Source organism: Mobula hypostoma, chromosome 10 (assembly GCF_963921235.1).
Source record: "Mobula hypostoma chromosome 10, sMobHyp1.1, whole genome shotgun sequence".
Lineage (NCBI taxonomy): Eukaryota > Metazoa > Chordata > Chondrichthyes > Myliobatiformes > Myliobatidae > Mobula > Mobula hypostoma.
Window position 1 is genome coordinate 77,671,052 of NC_086106.1, and position 16,471 is coordinate 77,687,522.

Here is a 16,471-nt window from a genome sequence, read left to right on the forward strand (position 1 = left end):
TACAACCTTGTCCAGGCCTGCGCCCTGGAAACCTTCCAAGGCACAAATCCATGGTCTCATGAGACTAACGGATGCCTAATGTAACTGATCAAAGTCGCAGGGTCAATTCTCACCAATAAAGCAGTAGTCACATTGACAACTATAAACAAGTTCATACTTTTAAAAAAGGATCTCGTGTTTTCCCAATGTATATGACAAATAAACACTTCTTGGGCTTCCGGCCAGGTACAGGTATAGATTTTTTTTTAAATCGATTCAATTTACCATGGAGGTGCACATTCTAATATGAAGGAAACTGGACGGTAGCCTCGGATATGGCATCTATTGGAAACCCACTCATACAGACCTACACCTTAACAATAATATTCATCATCGTGCTTCCCAACATCAAGTGGTTCTTTCTACTTTGATTAACTATGTGAAAACTATTTTGGACCCAGAAAGTCTCCTGAGGAAATAAGATGCTTACGGACGACATTCCTACAGAATGGCTACAAGGTGGAGGAAATCAATCGAGCTGTTAAAAGGGCCGACAGAAAAAAAACAAAGATGAGGAAATCTGCAGATGCTGGAAATTCAAGCAATACCCCCAAAATGCTGGTGGAACGCAGCAGGCCAGACAGCATCCATAGAAAGAAGCACAGTCGACATTTCAGGCCGAGACCCTTCGTCAGGACTAACTGAAAGAGAAAAACCATCTGTCTTCCCTATATTTCCACTGTTTCTGTAAAGATCACCAGGATCCTGAAGAAATACCAGATTAATACCATCCACAAACCCGTAAGGAGGCTCAAATCACAGTTTATGTGGGTCAAAGATGACCTGAGTCTCAGGACAACTGGCATTTACAGGATTCCCTGTAAATGCAGAATAGCCTATATCGGCCAGATGGGACACACGGGGGAAACCTACATCAGGGAACGCAGGAGGTATATCCAGTTGGGTTATCCAGAGAAATCGGCAGTAGCAGAACACTGCATTCGCAGTGGCCATACGATTGACCTTGATGGCACAAAACTACTGTGCCATGCCAATGGCTTTTGGGGCCACCTGGTAAAGGAAGTCATTGAAATAAAACTAGAGGAAAAGAATTTTAACAAAGACGATGATCTCACTCTAAGTAAGAACTGGAATTCGATTGTAAACAAGGTGGGACAGCAGAAACCTGATTGGATGAGGACTAACCAGTCAAGAAGGATTGATGAAGAAGAAGATGGCAGAGTTCGTCATTGAAACGTCAGTTAAAATTGAAACCTGTACCCGGCTGGAAGCCCAAGAAGAGTTTATAAATTCATACTTCCCTCCTTTATAACCAAAGAGTATTGTTGCTACAGGTTAAAAAGAAATACTCTGATTAGGCCCATCCTTGCAGATTAAAAGTGTGTTCAGCACGGATGGACAAGTAGTTCAGGATAGCGACAATGTGCATAACAGAAAGACTACCAACAAATAATTGCTTAAATTATAACTGCCCATGTCAAATGTTCTTGGGTGCACTCTGTGAATGAGTGCAGCATCAATCTGAAAGGTAATGCACTATCATCTTTGCAATGACAACCCGGTAAATATATTGTCTGGTTGTATAAGTGAATTACAGTTGCCTTTCTTTAGACTGATGCCCCTGCCCATTCTGCCAGCACTCAGGCAAGTTAAACATCAGCTTGCACAATATGAAGGGTGAGTTATTGTTGCTTCCTCCCACCATTCTTCCCTCAACTGACAACATCAAAGTAGATTAACCATTCATTCAACACTTGAGTAGAGTAGGCAAGTTGTTACTGTTTAGAAAAAAGAAAAAAATAGAATTAATCTTACAGGTTGATTACCTTGTATCAGAAAAGGCCTGCTCTGGTACAAGCTGCAAAGGATGGCAATTGTCCAATTCAGTTTTACATTTCAAAGTCTGTATGTAACACTGGCTGGAAGATGCAGTTCCTGGAACTTACAAAGGCCTTTGCTGAAGCAATGTAATAAGCCAAAGACAAAGAGGTCAGAGTGTAATGGGATATTATGGTGACAGACAAGTGTAAAGTCAGGGACATAGCACATGACCAACTACAATCCCTGTCTTTTGCATCTAACATTGTTCCAAAGTAAGCTTGCAAAACTGCATTTCATCTTCCAACCAAGCATGTTACAGACCTCAGAACTTAACACTAAATTGAAAAATTTCAGATTACCAGGCTTTTCAGTTTGCCCCAGAACAGGCTAATTCAGATACAAGATCATCAACCTATAACATTAATCTCTGTTTTCTCTTTCCACAGATGCTGCCTGGCTTACTATTTCTACTATTCTGTTTTTCATTTTAGGTTCCCTGTGCCTACAGTGGTTTGTATCTCACAGTCCCAACAACTTCCCTCTATTTTTGTTCATCTCTTCTGCAGAGCAAACATTGTTTTTCATGATCTCCATCCTAACATTCTTGCCATCTCTTCCTTCCTTTGCAATTTAATAAACACTTATTTCTAACCCTTGCCAGCTCTGATGAAAAATTACTGGCCTGAAACATTAACTCATTCTCTCTCTCTCTTTCCATGATGCCTGACTCCAGAATAGTTCCAGTGTTTTATATTTCTAATCCAGACACTGAAATATTTAAAACAAACTTTAGGGAACCCAGTACTCTACCACCAACTAAACTACAATGATTTGAATGAGATAGAACCCCAACCTGTCTATACTTACAATCTCACTCCATGCATTTGACTCAAAAAGTTCAAGGAAAATTTTATTATTATATATGCCACCATATACAACCCAGAGATTCATTTTCCTATGGGCATACTCAGCAAATCTATAGAATAGTGACTATAACAGGATCAATGAAAGATCAACCAAAAGACAGCAAATTGTGCAAATGCAGATATAAAGAAATAGCCGTAAATGACAAGAACATTAAATAGCATGATAAGGTCCTTAAAGTGAGATCATTGGTTGTGGGAACATCTCAATGGATGGGCAAGTGAATGTAGTTATCCCCTTTTGTTCAAGAGCCTGATGGTTCAGGGGTAGTAACTGTTCCTGAACCTGTTGGCATGAGTCCTGTGGCTCTTGTCCCTTTTACATGCTGGCAGCAGCAAGAAAAGAGCAGGGCCTGGATGGTAAGGATCTCTAATTATGGATGCTGCTTTCCTACAACAGCATTTCATGTAGATGTGCTCAGTGGTGGGAGGGCTTTACCTGTAATATAATGGGCTGAATCCACTACCTTTTGTAAGATTTTCCATTCAAAGGCATTAGTGTTTCCATACCAGGCTGTGATGCAGCCAGTCAATACACTCTCCATTACATATTTATAGAAGGTTTGTCAGAGTTTTTGATGGCATGCCAAATCTCCACAGAATTCTAAGGAAGCAGAGGTGCTGCTGTGCTTTCTTCACAATTGCATTTACATGCTGGGTCCAAGACAGGTCCTCTGAAATAGTAACACTCAGGAATTTAAAGTTGCTAACCCTCTCTACCTCTGATACTCCATTGAGGACTGGTTCATGGACCTCCAGTTTCCCTACTCTTAAGTCTACAATCAGTTCTTTGGTCTTGCTGACATTGAGTGAAAGGTTATTATGACACAACTCGGCCAAATTTTCAATCTTACTTTTGTATGCAGATTCATTCACCACCTTTGATACAGCCCACAACAGTGCAGTCATCGGCAAACTTGAATATGGTATTGGAGCTGTACTTTGCCACACAGTCATAGGTGTAAAGCGAGTAGAGCAGGGGGCTAAGCACAGGAGCCTGTGGTACGCCTGTGCTGATCGAGATCAAGATTGTAAAAGAGATGTTGTTGCGAATCCGAACTGACTGGGAGAAAATCCAGAACCCTGCTGCACAAGGAGGTATTGAGGCCAAGGTCTTGGGGCTTATTCATTAGCTTAAAGGGAACGATGGTATTAAATGTCTCAAGAGATGGTCAGTAATTACAATGTCTCCCAAAAACACAACGCTTGTAAACGGTCACCGGTGTAGAATATGTACTAATATTGCAAAACGTTTTTTTTAAATCACCCCCTTTTGCTCAGACCTGCGTGCAAGATAAAATACTGCCAAGACAAAAGTACATCCAGCAACTATTCAGCACCAGCCAGTTACAGACCTGCTGCAGCTGCAAACAGCGTGATATGAGTTATGAACTGTGAAATTACATGTCTTGATTAAAGAGAACAGAGTGTCTTCATCTGCAAAGATCAAGTTTCGCAGCTAACACATCCTAAGATTTCACAGTGAAACTGGCTTCAAGCCGAAGAATGAGACCTCGAATGGGTTTCAAGGAGGTGAAGGCTCTTTAACTTGTGAGTCAAAAATCACCAAGCCTGCAGATGACTGAAGTGAGACATTTTCCAGTATAAACTGAGCCGACAGTTACCCACCTGGTGACACAAGATGGTGTTGTTCACCAACCGGGCGAAATAATCCAACCGGACGCCGGAATTACTGCGGCTCCTCATCCTGGATCTCGCCCGCCTTATTGCTGGGTGCCGCTGCAAGATCCGCCCGTCAACCTCGCTGTCCTCTCGGCAGTATCAGCCTCTCGTGTCCCTGCGCCGCAGTGAGCGGCCTTACGCCCCTCTATCCAGGCCACCTGTTGCCGACCGGGGCAGGAACCGCCAGCACCCTCGCATCAAATCCCAAGAGACCCGTAACCCCACAACCGCCTCTCGCCACCCCACCAACAGCGGCCAGAGGGCGCTTCTGCTGACTGCACATGCGCACACCGAGCTCTCGGCGCTGTTCCTGCGCATGCTCACATCTCCGGTTGCGTTCCCCTCTGATGAGCCAGTATTAGCTCAAGCAAGAATTGGCATGTGTCTTGTGCAGGCGTCAATGTCTTAAATCACTGACTCTGTGCTCGAAGCTTCAGGTATTGACAAATGGTTCAATTATCAACTGAAAGGCGTAAATCTAAGTATTTATCCCAGAATTTGAACATAACTTCGAATGTCAAAACCACAACAGGTCTGTCACTGTCATCCTCCGGGTGGTATTTTCAATGAGAGGACAGACAATGGTCATCTGTGTTTTAATTGTTACCAGCTGCGAATTTTGTCCTGTCTTAACAGTTATTTTGACCATCTTTTGGAAGACAGTAACAGAGTTAAATGGTCCCGCGTAACTCAAACTTAGCATTGATCATTTCCACTGTGCTGATCATTCCGAATCTATTGATGTGGTGGGAGTTGGCTGAATTAATTTAATCATGCTATCTGTGGACTAGACATGCGAGAGAATAAGGAGGTGACAGATAGGAGCCACAGGGAGGTAGTCAACCCTAAATTGCAGGAGATAGGTACCTGGGTGACTGTCAGGAGAGGGAAAGGGCAGCCGGTGTAGTGTACCCCTGTGGCCATTCCCCAAGTATTCCGCGTTGGATACTGTTGGGGGGGGGGCGGGCGGCTACCAAGGAGAAGCAGCAGCGAGCAGATCTCTGGCACCGATTCTGGCTCTGTGATTCAGAAGAAGGGGGAGAAGAGGTAAGCGGTAGCGACAGGGGATTCGTTGATTAGGGGAAGAGAAATGAGGTTCCGTGGACGAGAACGAGATTAGTGGATGGTTTGTTGCATCCCTAGTGCCAGAGTCGAGCTCACAGTATTCTTAGTTGAGAGGGTGAGCAGCCAGAGGTCGTGGTCCACGTCGGTACCAATGACATCGGTAGGATGGGAGAAGAAGTCCTGCAAAGTGAGTTCAAGGAGTTTGGTGCAGAGTTAGAGAATATGACCTCCAGGGTTGTGATCTCAGGATAGTTACCAGTGCCATGTGATAGTGCGGCCAGAAATAGAAAGACCATGCAGTTTGATATGTTCCTAAAGAGCAGGTATAAGAGGGAGGGCTTCGGAATTTTGGATCATTGCGCTCTCTTCCAGCAAAGGTGGGACCTGTGAAGAAGGGACAGTTTGCACCTAACTGGAGAGGGTCTAATATCCTTGCGGGAAGGTTTGCTAGTGCTGCATGGGGGAGGAGGGTGTTAAACTAGACATGCAGTGGGGTGGGAACCAGAGTGCCAGAAAAGATATGGGGTGGTTGTGGAGAAAGATGTTATTAAGCCTACATACAACGTCAGGAATCAAAAGATTGAGCATGGCGGATTCATATTTTGAGCTGCATATATTTCAATGCAAAGAGTATTGTAGGAAAGACGAATGATCATAAGGCATGGAATTGTGACATTATCGTCATCAGTGAGACTTGGCTGCAGGAGGGGCAAGACTGGCGACTCGATGTTCCGGAGTTCCGTTACTATAGATGTAACAGAGCGGGAGCGGTTAAAGGGGGAGGGTGGCATTACTATTAAGGGAAAATGTCATGGCAGTGTTCAGTCAGGGCAGATTGGAGAGCTCCTCTAATAAGGTTTTATGGGTGAAACTGAGGAGTAAGAAAGGTATGACCACGTGAATGGGATTATATTATAGGCCACCCAACAGTCCACGGGATTTGGAGTAGCGAATTTGTAGAGACTCTTGGAGCAGACTCTTGTAAGAGATATAAGGTTGTGAGAGTAAGCGGTTTTAACTTTCCACATATTAACTGTGCTTTTCACACTGTAGAAGGGCAGATTGGGAAAGAGTTTGTCAAATGTATTCAGGAAAGTTTCCTGAATCAGTACATAGTGGTCCCAAAAAGAATGAGTGCAATACTAAATCTCCTATGAGGCAATGAGATAGAGCAGGTGTCTGCATAAGTATGACCTAAAATGTGATCAGATCTTCACATAAGTCCTAAAACTAGTTAAAGAGAACCAAAGTAAATAAATAATACCTGCTGTTATACCTGTTTGTTTTTAATTGAGAAAAATGATCCAATATTACATGTATTTGTCGGAAAAAGTATGTGAACCTCTGGGGTAATGCCTTCTACAAAAGCTATTTGAAGTCAGATGTTCCAATCAATGAGATGAGATTGGAGGTGTGTGTTGTAGAGGTGCCCTGCCATGTATAAAAAAGACACACAAAGTCAGGTCACTGACAGAGCCTGTTCTTCTCAAGAAAAATCTGTTTATGTGCACCATACCTCAATCAAAAAGACTTTCAGAGGACCTTAGAAGAAGAATTACAGAGATGCATGAATCTGGAAAAGGCTACAAAAGCATTTCTAAAGACCTGAGTGTTCATCAGTCCACTGTAAGAGAAATTGTCTACAAATGGAGGAAACTCAGTACTGTTGCCACTCTCCCTGGGAGTGCGAGTCCTGGAAAGATTACACCAAGTGCACACCATGCAATGCTGAAGGAGGTGTAAAAGAATGCAAGGGTAACAGCAAAAGACCCACAGAAATCTCTAGAACTTGCTAGAGTCTCTATTTATGTGTCCATTATATGAAGAACACTGAATAAGAATAGTGTTCATGGATAGACACAAAGAGGAAACCACCGCTCTCAAAAACAAATTGCAAAAGACCACTTGGATATTCTACAACGCTTATGGGATAATAATGTTCTACAACACTTATGTGGACAGATGAAAGAAAAGTCGAACTTTTTGACAGAAATCTACATTGCTACATTTGGAGAAAAAGGGGCACTACACACCAACACCAATACCCCATCCCAACCGTGAAGCATGGTGGAAGGAGCACTATGATTTGGGGCTGCTTTGCTGCCTCAGGGCCTCGATAGCTTGCAATTGTTGAAGGAACAATGAATTCAAAACCGTACCAAGACATTTTACAGGAAAATGTCAGGGGAGCAGTCCATCACTTGAAGCTTAATAGAAGTTGAATAATGCAACAAGACAATGATCCAAAAGACAAGAGTAAATCAACAACAGAATAGTTTAAAAAGAAGAAAATTGTGTTTTGGAATGGCCAAGTCAAAGTCCTGACCTTAATCCTATAGAAACGTTATGGAAGGACCTGAAGCAAGCAGTTCATACAAGGAAGCCCATCAACATCCCCAGATGTGAAACAGAGTTGTAAGGAGAAATGGCCTAAAATTTCCCCAAGCCGATGTGCAGGACTGATCAACAGTTACCAGAAATGTTTGATTGAAGTTATTGCTGTACAAGGGTGTCACTCCAGTTACTGAAAGCAAAGGTTCACATACTTTTTCCAGCAGATGCCTATAATATTGGATCATATTTTCTCAAAAAATAAATGACTAAGTATAATGATTTTTTGTGTTATTTATTTAATTGGATTCTCTTTATCTAGTTTTAGGACTTGCATGAAGATCTGATCACATTTTAGGTCATACTTATGCAGAAATAGAGAAAATTCCACAGGGTTCACAAACTTTCTAGCACCACTGATTAGACTAGTCCTTGGGTTAGATTATACAGTACCTATAAAAAGTATTCGCCCTCTTGGAAGTTTTATTGTTTTATTGTTTTACAACATTGTATCACAGTGGATTTAATTCGGCTCTTTTTGACATTGATCTACAGAAAAGAACTCTTTTGTGTCAAAGTGAAAACAGATCTCTACAAAGTGATCTGAATTAATTTACAAATATAAAACACAAAAGAATTAATTGCATAAGTATTCACTCCCTTCAAGTCAGTATTTCGTACATGAATCTTTGGCAGCTATTAACAGCCTTGAGTCTGTGTGGATAGGTCTCTATCAGCTTTGTACATCTGGATGCTGCAAGCTTTCCCAATTCTTCTTTACAAAACTGCTCAAGCTCTGTCAGATTGCATGGGGATTGTGAGTAAATAGCCCTTTTCAAGTCCAGCCATAAATTCTCAATTCGATTATGGTCTGGTCTCTGACTTGGCTTCACCAGAACATTAACTTAGTTGTCTTAAACCATTCATGTGTAGCTTTGGTTTTATGCTTAGGGTTAGTGTCTTGCTGGAAGGCAAATTTTCTCCCAAGTTGCGGTTCTTTTGCAGACTGCATCAGGTTTTTCTCCAGAATTTCCCTGCACTTTGCTGCATTCATTTTACCCTCTACCCTCACAAGCCTTTCAGGACCTGCTGCAGTGAAGCCTCCCCACAGTTTGATGCAGCCACCACCATGCTTCATGGTAGGGATGGTGTGTTTTTGATGCTGTGCAGTGTTTGGCTTACACCAAGCATAGATTTTAGTTTGATGGCCAAAAAGCTCAATTTTGCTTTCATCAAACCATAGAACCTTCTTCCAGCTGACTTCAGAGTCTCCCACATGCCTTCTGGCAAGCTCCAGTCGAGATTTCATGTGAGCTATTTTCAATAGTGGCCTTGTTTTTTTGTTTGCCACTCTCCCAAAAAGCTGTGACTCGTGAAGCATCTGGGCAACAGTTATTGTATGCACAGTCTCTCCCATCTCAGCCACTGAAGCTTGAAACTCTTCCAGAGTTGTCATAGGTCTCTTGGTGATCTCCCTCACTAGTCCCCTTCTTGCATGGTCACTCCGTTTTTGAGGATGGCCTGCTCTTGGCAGAATTACAGCAGTGCCATATTCTTTCCATTTCTTGATGATTGACTTACCTGTACTCCAAGTGATATTCAGTGACTTGGACATTTTCTTGTATCCATTTTCTGACTTGTGTTTTTCAATAACTTTTTTTCCAGAGTTGCTTAGAGTGCTCTTTTGTCTTCATGGTGTAGTTTTTGCCAGGATGCTGACTCACCACCTTCCAGATACAAATGTATTTTTACCACAATCAATTAAGACACTTTGACTGCATACGGTGATCTCCATTTAACTGCTAAAACCAATTGGCTGCACCCGTTTTGATTTGGTGTGTCATTTTAAAGAGGGTGAATAGTTAGGCAATCAATTATTTTGGGTTTTGTACGTGTAATTAATTTAGATCACATTGTACAGATCTGTTTTCACGTTGACATGAAAGAGTCTTTACTGTGGATCAGTGTCCAAAAAAAGCCAAATTAAATCCAATGTGATTCAATGTTGTAAAACAATAAAACATGAAAACTTCCAGGAGGGAATACTTTTTATAGGCATTGTAAATTGGAGAAAGGCCAGTTCTGATGTTATCAGAAAATTCTGGCAAGTGTGGATTGGGACAGGGTGTTTTCTGGCAAAGGAGGCCAGACAGGATCTCCCGGTTACCACCCACTTCAACTCTGCTTCCCATTCCCATTCGGATATGTCCATACACGGCCTCCTCTACTGCCATGATGAGGCTAAACTCAGGTTGGAGGAGCAACACCTCATACACCGTCTAAGTAGTCTCCAGCCCCTTGGTATGAACATAGAATTCTCCAACTTCCGGTAATTCCCTCCCCCTCCCTTCCCCTATCCCTGTTTCACTCTGCCCCCTCCCCCAGCCGCCTATCACCTCCCTCATGGTTCTGCCTCCTTCTACTACCCATTGTGTTTTCCCCTATTCCTTCTTCACCTTTCCTGCCTCCCCTCCCCCACCCCTTTATCTTTCCCCTTACTGGTTTTTCACCTGGAACCTACCAGCCTTCTCCTTCCCACCCTCCCTCCACCTTCTTTATAGGGCCCCTGCCTCTTCCCTCTTCAGTCCTGATGAAGGGTTCTGGCCCGAAACATTGACTGATCATTTCCACAGATGCTGCCCGACCTGCTGAGTTCCTCCAGCGTGTTGTGAGTGTTGCTTCAAAGGCGATATTTTGAAAGTACAGAGTTTGTATGTTCCTTTCAGAATAAAAGGCAAGGGTTACAGCTTCAGGGAACCTCCGTTTTCAAGAGATGTTGAGGCCCTGGTTAAGGAAAAGAAGGCGATGCATAGCAGGTATAGGCAAGCAGGAACAAATGAGATATTTGAGGACTATAAGAAATGCAAGAAAATACTTAGGAAGGAAATCAGCAGGGCTATAAGAAGACATGAGGTCGCTCTAGTAGAGAAGGTGAAGGAGAATCATAAGAGCTTCTAAAGATACATTAAGAGCAAAAGGATAGCAAGGAACAAAATCAGTCCTCTGAAAAATCATGTAATCTATGCATGCAGCTGAATGATATGGGGGAGATATTAAATGGATTTTTTTTTTGCATCAGCATTTACTCGGGAGATGGACACAGAGTCCATCAAATTCAGCAGCGAGGTCATGTACCCTATACAGATTACAGAGGAGGACGTATTTCCTGTCTTAAGGCAAATTAGGGTAGATGCATCCCAAGGGCCTGACAAGGTGTTCCTTTCAGATCCTGTGGGAGTCTAGTGCAGAAACTGCAAAGTCCCTAATGGAGCTATTTAAAACATCCTTCGCCACAGGTGAGGTGCCAAAGGATTGGATGATAGCTAATGTTTTTCCATTGTATAAGCCAGGAAATTATAGGCTAGTGAGCTTGACAGCGGGAAAGTTATTGGAAGGTATTTTAAGTGACCAGATATATAAGTATTTTGATGGGTAGGGACTGATTAGGGATAGTTAATATGGTTTTTTGAATGGTAAGTTGTGTCTAACCAATCTTATGGAGTTTTTCCAGGAAGTTACCAGGAAAGTTGATGAAGGCAAGGCAGTGGATGTTGCCTACATGGTTTTAGCAAGTTCTTTGACAATATCCCGCATGGGAAGTTGGTCAAGAAGGTGCAGTTGCTTGCCATTCAAGGTGAGGTAGTAAATCTGATTTGACATTGGCTTTGCGGAAGAAGCCAGAGAAGCCTGTAGGTGATTGCCTCTCTGACTGGAGGCCTGTGACCAGTGGTGTGCTACAGGGATCAGTGCTAGGTCCATTCTTTGTTATTTATATCAACAATCTGGATGATAATGTGGTAAACTGGATCAACAAATTTGCAGATGACACCAAGATTGTAGTGTAAAGTGTAGCGGGGAAGACTATCAAAGCTTGCAGTGGGATCTGGACCAGCTGGAAAAATTAGCTGAAGAATGGCAGATGGAATTTAATAAAGACAAGTGTGAGATGTTGCTCTTTGAGAGGACCAACCAGGGTAGGTCTTACATGGTAAGCGATAGGGCACTGAGAAGTACAGTAGAACAGAAGGATATGTGAATACAGATCCATAATTCCTTTAAAGTGGCACCACAGGGAGATAGGGCCGCAAAGAAAGTGTTTGATGCATTAGCCTTCATAAACCAATGCATTGAGTACAGGAGCTGATGTGTTGAAATTGTATAAGATTTTGGTGAGGCCTAATTTGGAGTATTGTGTGCAGTTTTAGTCACCTACCGACAGGAAAGATGTCAATTAGATTGAAAGAGTGCAGAGAAAATTTATAAGTATGGTGCTGGGACTTGTGGACCTGAGTTCTTGAGAAAGATTGAATTGGTCAGGACTTTATTCCTAGAAAGTAGAAGATTCAATGGAGATTTTGTAGAGGTATACAAAATTATGAGGGGTATAGATAGGGTAAATGCAAGCTGGCTTTTTCCACTCCAGTTGGGTAAAACTGCAACTAGAGGTCATGGGTTAATGGTGAAAGGTGAAATGTTTGAGGGGAACCTAAGGGGAAACTTCTTCACTCAGAGGGTGTAAAGAGAGTGGAACAAGGTGCCAGCACAAGTGGTGGATGCAGGGTCAATTTCAACATTTAAGAGCCATTTGGATAGGTGCAAGGATGAGAGGAGTATGGAGGGCTACAGGTCAGATGCAAATCAATGGGATTAGGCAGATTAGTAGTTAGGCACAGACTAGATGGACTGAAGGGCCTGTTTCTATACTATTGTGACAAGACACAAATGCTGGAGCATCCGAAGCACGGATCGAGATATGGCATCAAACTGGATCGAGAACTGAGCTAGACGAAATCACTAGTAGGGCTTACTATTGAACACCAAACCTCAGTTCAGGTGGTCCTTAAGTACTCGATTCTTGGTGCCCAAAACGTGATTACCAATTTGCGGGACCGTCTTGAACCCTTAAAGGGGCTGCGTCAGCTATCCGTATTCCAGGGGGTTGGAGAACCTAAATCCTGGAAGCTGGTGCAGTTGGGAACATCTCATAACAGGACCCCCTCCCCTACAGCTGACTGCTTGGAGAGGCAGTGATTGTAATCGTGAATGAGAGCCAGATCCTATAGGTCTCTTTCAGATACCCAGCATTTCTCCTCAGGTTCAAATCCTTCCCGGTCCATGGGGTATGGCCAAACACGTCCAACAGTACATGAGTCCAAAAGTCTTCTCACCATGAAGGCCTGGGTGGCAGCAGGGAGGATGGTGGTGGGGCCAAGGGGCTGGTGCAGACAGGGTTTAATTTAGAGATGTGGAAGGTGGGATTGATCTTTAGGGTCTTGGAGGCTGCAAGATGTAAGCTACCAGGTTTACTCTCCTCAGGATTGTGAAGGGTCCAATGAACTTGGACACCAACTCTCTAGATTCCATTTGGAGAGGCAAGTCATGAGTAGACAGTCGAACCTGTTACCCAGGCTGTAAAGCAGGTCCCTATCTTCTCCTTTGGTTTGTCTTGGTCTCGGGTTCTGGGTGGAGGCCAGGTAAATCTCTCTTGACCTAATGCATTTTTGCTTGCAGCATTGGATGAGAACATCAGCCGCAGAGACCCCAACCTTGGTCTCTTGTTCAGGAAGGAGAGGTGGAGGATAGCCAAACTGACACCGGAATGGTGACATCCCATGTGTCAAATGCTGTAAGGTCTTGTGAGTGACTTCTACCCACGTCAAATGGTCACACCACTCATCAGGTCTTCCCAAGGCCAGGCATCTTAGGGTATGTTCTAAATCTTATTTGGTCCACTCTGTCTGGCCATTGGACTATGGGGTGAAACCCAGAGGAAAGGAATGCTATTGGCCCCATCAGTTTACAGAACGTCCTCCAGAAATGTGATGTGAATTGTGGACCACGATCTGAGACTATGACCACCAGGAATCTGTGGATCCTGAAGACATGGTCCAGGACAATTCTGGCTGTCTCGGCCACAGATGGCAGCTTCTCCAGAGCAATGAACTTGCAGACTTTCAAAAACCAGTTGACAACTACCACGATGACGGACTTCCCCTTGGATGGCAGGAGAGCCGTGACAAAGTCCATGGAGACGCGTAGCAGGTGGAGGAGCCGTTGAGAGGGCTCCTTGATCTGGGAACACACCTTGCATGCCTGCATGCACTGCTGAACCTCTTTTGTTATTCTGGGCTACCAATACTTCCTCTTGATAAATTTGAGTGTTGTGGCAATCCCTGGGTATGCAGTCATTCTTGACGAATGTCCCCACTGGAGCACTTGGGACCGGATGGAACTTGGGACGAGCAGCCGACCCAGAAGATTGTTCTTAGGAATCCCCCCTTGCATTTGGGCTGTGTGTACAAGAGCGTCGATTCCCCAGTGAATTGGCACTACCACCCTGGCTTGGAGCAAAATAGTGGTAGGCTAGTCCTCTCATTTTGGTTCATCAAACTGAGGGGACAGGGCATTTATCTTCTAGGTTTTTAGATCAGGATGAATTCAAAATGGTTAAAGAGCAAAGACTACCTGATCTATCTGGATCTCAGCCTCTTGGCCTCCTGAACATAAGCCAGGTTCTTGTGATCCGTCCAAACAATAGAAGGGTCCTTGGCAATTTGCCTTCCGATGGAACCGGTCTACTGATGATGCCATACCCACAGCACTACACACCGTCCTTACTCACCTGGAGAAGAGGGATGCATACATTAGAATGCTGTTCCTAGACTACAATTCGGCATTCAGCACCTTAATTCCCTCCAGACTTGACAGGAAGCTCAGAGTCCTCGTCCTGCACCTCACCTTGTGCAGCCGGATCCTAGACTTCCTATCAGATTGCCGACAGGTAGTAAAGGTGGGCTCCCTCATCTCTGCCCCTCTGACCCTCAACACAGGTGCCCCCCAGGGTTGTGTTTTGAGTCCCCATCTCTACTCCCTTTATACCTATGACTGTGCTGCCACACGCAGCTCCACTCTGCTGATCAAATTCACAGATGACATGACATTGAACGGCCTTATTTCTAGTGGTAATGAGACAGCCTACAGAGGAGAGGGTGACACCCTGACACAGAGGGTCAGGATAACAACCTCTCCCTCAATGTCCAAAAAAACAAAGGAGCTGATTGTGGATTACAGGAGGAACAGAGACAGGCTCACCCTGATCAACATCAATGGATCTGCAGTTGAGAGGGTGAGTGGTTTCAAGTTCTTCAGTATACACATCACCGATGATCTCACCTGGACTGCACATACCGGCTTTGTGGCAAAAAAAAGAACAACAGCATCTCTTCCACCTCAGGCAACTGAAGAAGTTTGGCAAAGACCCCCAAATCTTCAAGACCTTCTACAGAGACACGATCGAGAGCATACTGTATCACTGCCTGGTATGGAAACCGCACCAGCCTTGTTTGCTGGGCACTGCAGAGAGTGGTATGGACAGCCCAGCGCATCTGTGGATGTGAACTTCCCTCCATTGAGGACATTTATAGCAGTAGGTGCAAAAAAAATGGACCAGAAGATAATCAGGGACATCATTCACTCCAACCATAAACTGTTTCAGCTGCTTCCGTCTGGCACAAGCCACCGTAGCATTAAAGCCAGGACCAACAGGCTACAGGACAGCTTCTTTCTGCAAGCCTTTAGACTTTTAAATTCACATGTCTGTACATTTCAACGGAGTCATAACACAAAGATTTTTATTCTCTCACATTGTGGGATGGATTTAAATAAATTTTAAATTCTAAGTTCAGTGACACCATTCCTCCAAGCCTAACTTAACGTCAAGAAGTTCCGGATTCTTGATATCATAGTTGCTGTCTGCCAGTGAAAGCCACATGGAGAAGAATGCAATGGGTGCAGTTTACCGACCAAAGACGATCGTTGAGACAAGATGGCACCCACTCCAGTGTCTGAGGAGCCCACCTCTACAATGAAGGGAAGGCCCAGGTTAGGAGAAACGAAGGAGAGAGCTGTTGAGAACCTCTGTTTATGCTCTGTAAAAGCATCCTCCACTGCAGTAGTCCAAACAAAAGGGCCCATAGATTTCTTAGTTAGCGCTGTCAGCGGAGCTGACACTGAGTTTGAAAACCCCAGAATCATTGGACTTGTTTGATACTGGATGGTGGTCGCCAGCTTCTGACTGTCTGGTCTTGATAGGGTCCATCTTGAAATTGTCATTGAAGATGATAAAACCCAAAAATGTAACAGTTGTCATGTGAAACTCAGACTTCTCCAACTTGACATAAAGTCCATGGTCTAGAAGCCTCTTTAAAATGTCCCTGATGTGAGCAACGTGCTCCTCAATGGACTTTGAGAGGATTAGGATATCATCCAAGTAGACGAAGGTGTACTTATGGAGAATAACCCAGAACACTTCATTTATAAAGACCTGGAAAATGGCTGGAGCGTTTGCAAGGCCAAAGGACATAACCAGGAACTCGTGGTGTCCTATTGGTGTATTGAATGCAGTCTCCACTCATTGCCTTCCCTACTATGGACCAAATTGTATGCACTCTGTAGGTCTAGCTTTGTGCATACCCTGCCCCGTGGAGCACCTCGAATGCTATATTCTTGAGTGGAAGGGGTTGGCGACTTTTGGCCGTTATGCAGTTAATTCCCCATATTCAATGCATGGCTGCAGGTTCCCATCTTTCTTTTGTACAAGGAAGAAGCCTGCGCTGACAGGTGAGGGCCGAATGAAGCCCGTTTCAAGA

The 16,471-nt window shown here is 43.9% G+C and overlaps 1 protein-coding gene across 3 annotated transcripts in view; it reads right to left on the bottom strand.

Moving 5' to 3' along the window:
* Positions 1-4,682, bottom strand: part of phka1a (phosphorylase kinase, alpha 1a (muscle)) — a 158,345-nt gene extending 153,663 nt beyond the window's left edge. For all 3 annotated transcript variants that reach the window (XM_063060651.1, XM_063060650.1, XM_063060649.1), the window contains exon 1: positions 4,374-4,682. In XM_063060651.1, the coding sequence (XP_062916721.1) occupies positions 4,374-4,451 (78 nt within the window). In that variant the 5' untranslated portion in view covers positions 4,452-4,682. The remainder of the gene's footprint in view (positions 1-4,373) is intronic.
* Between the last annotated feature and the right edge of the window lie 11,789 nt (positions 4,683-16,471).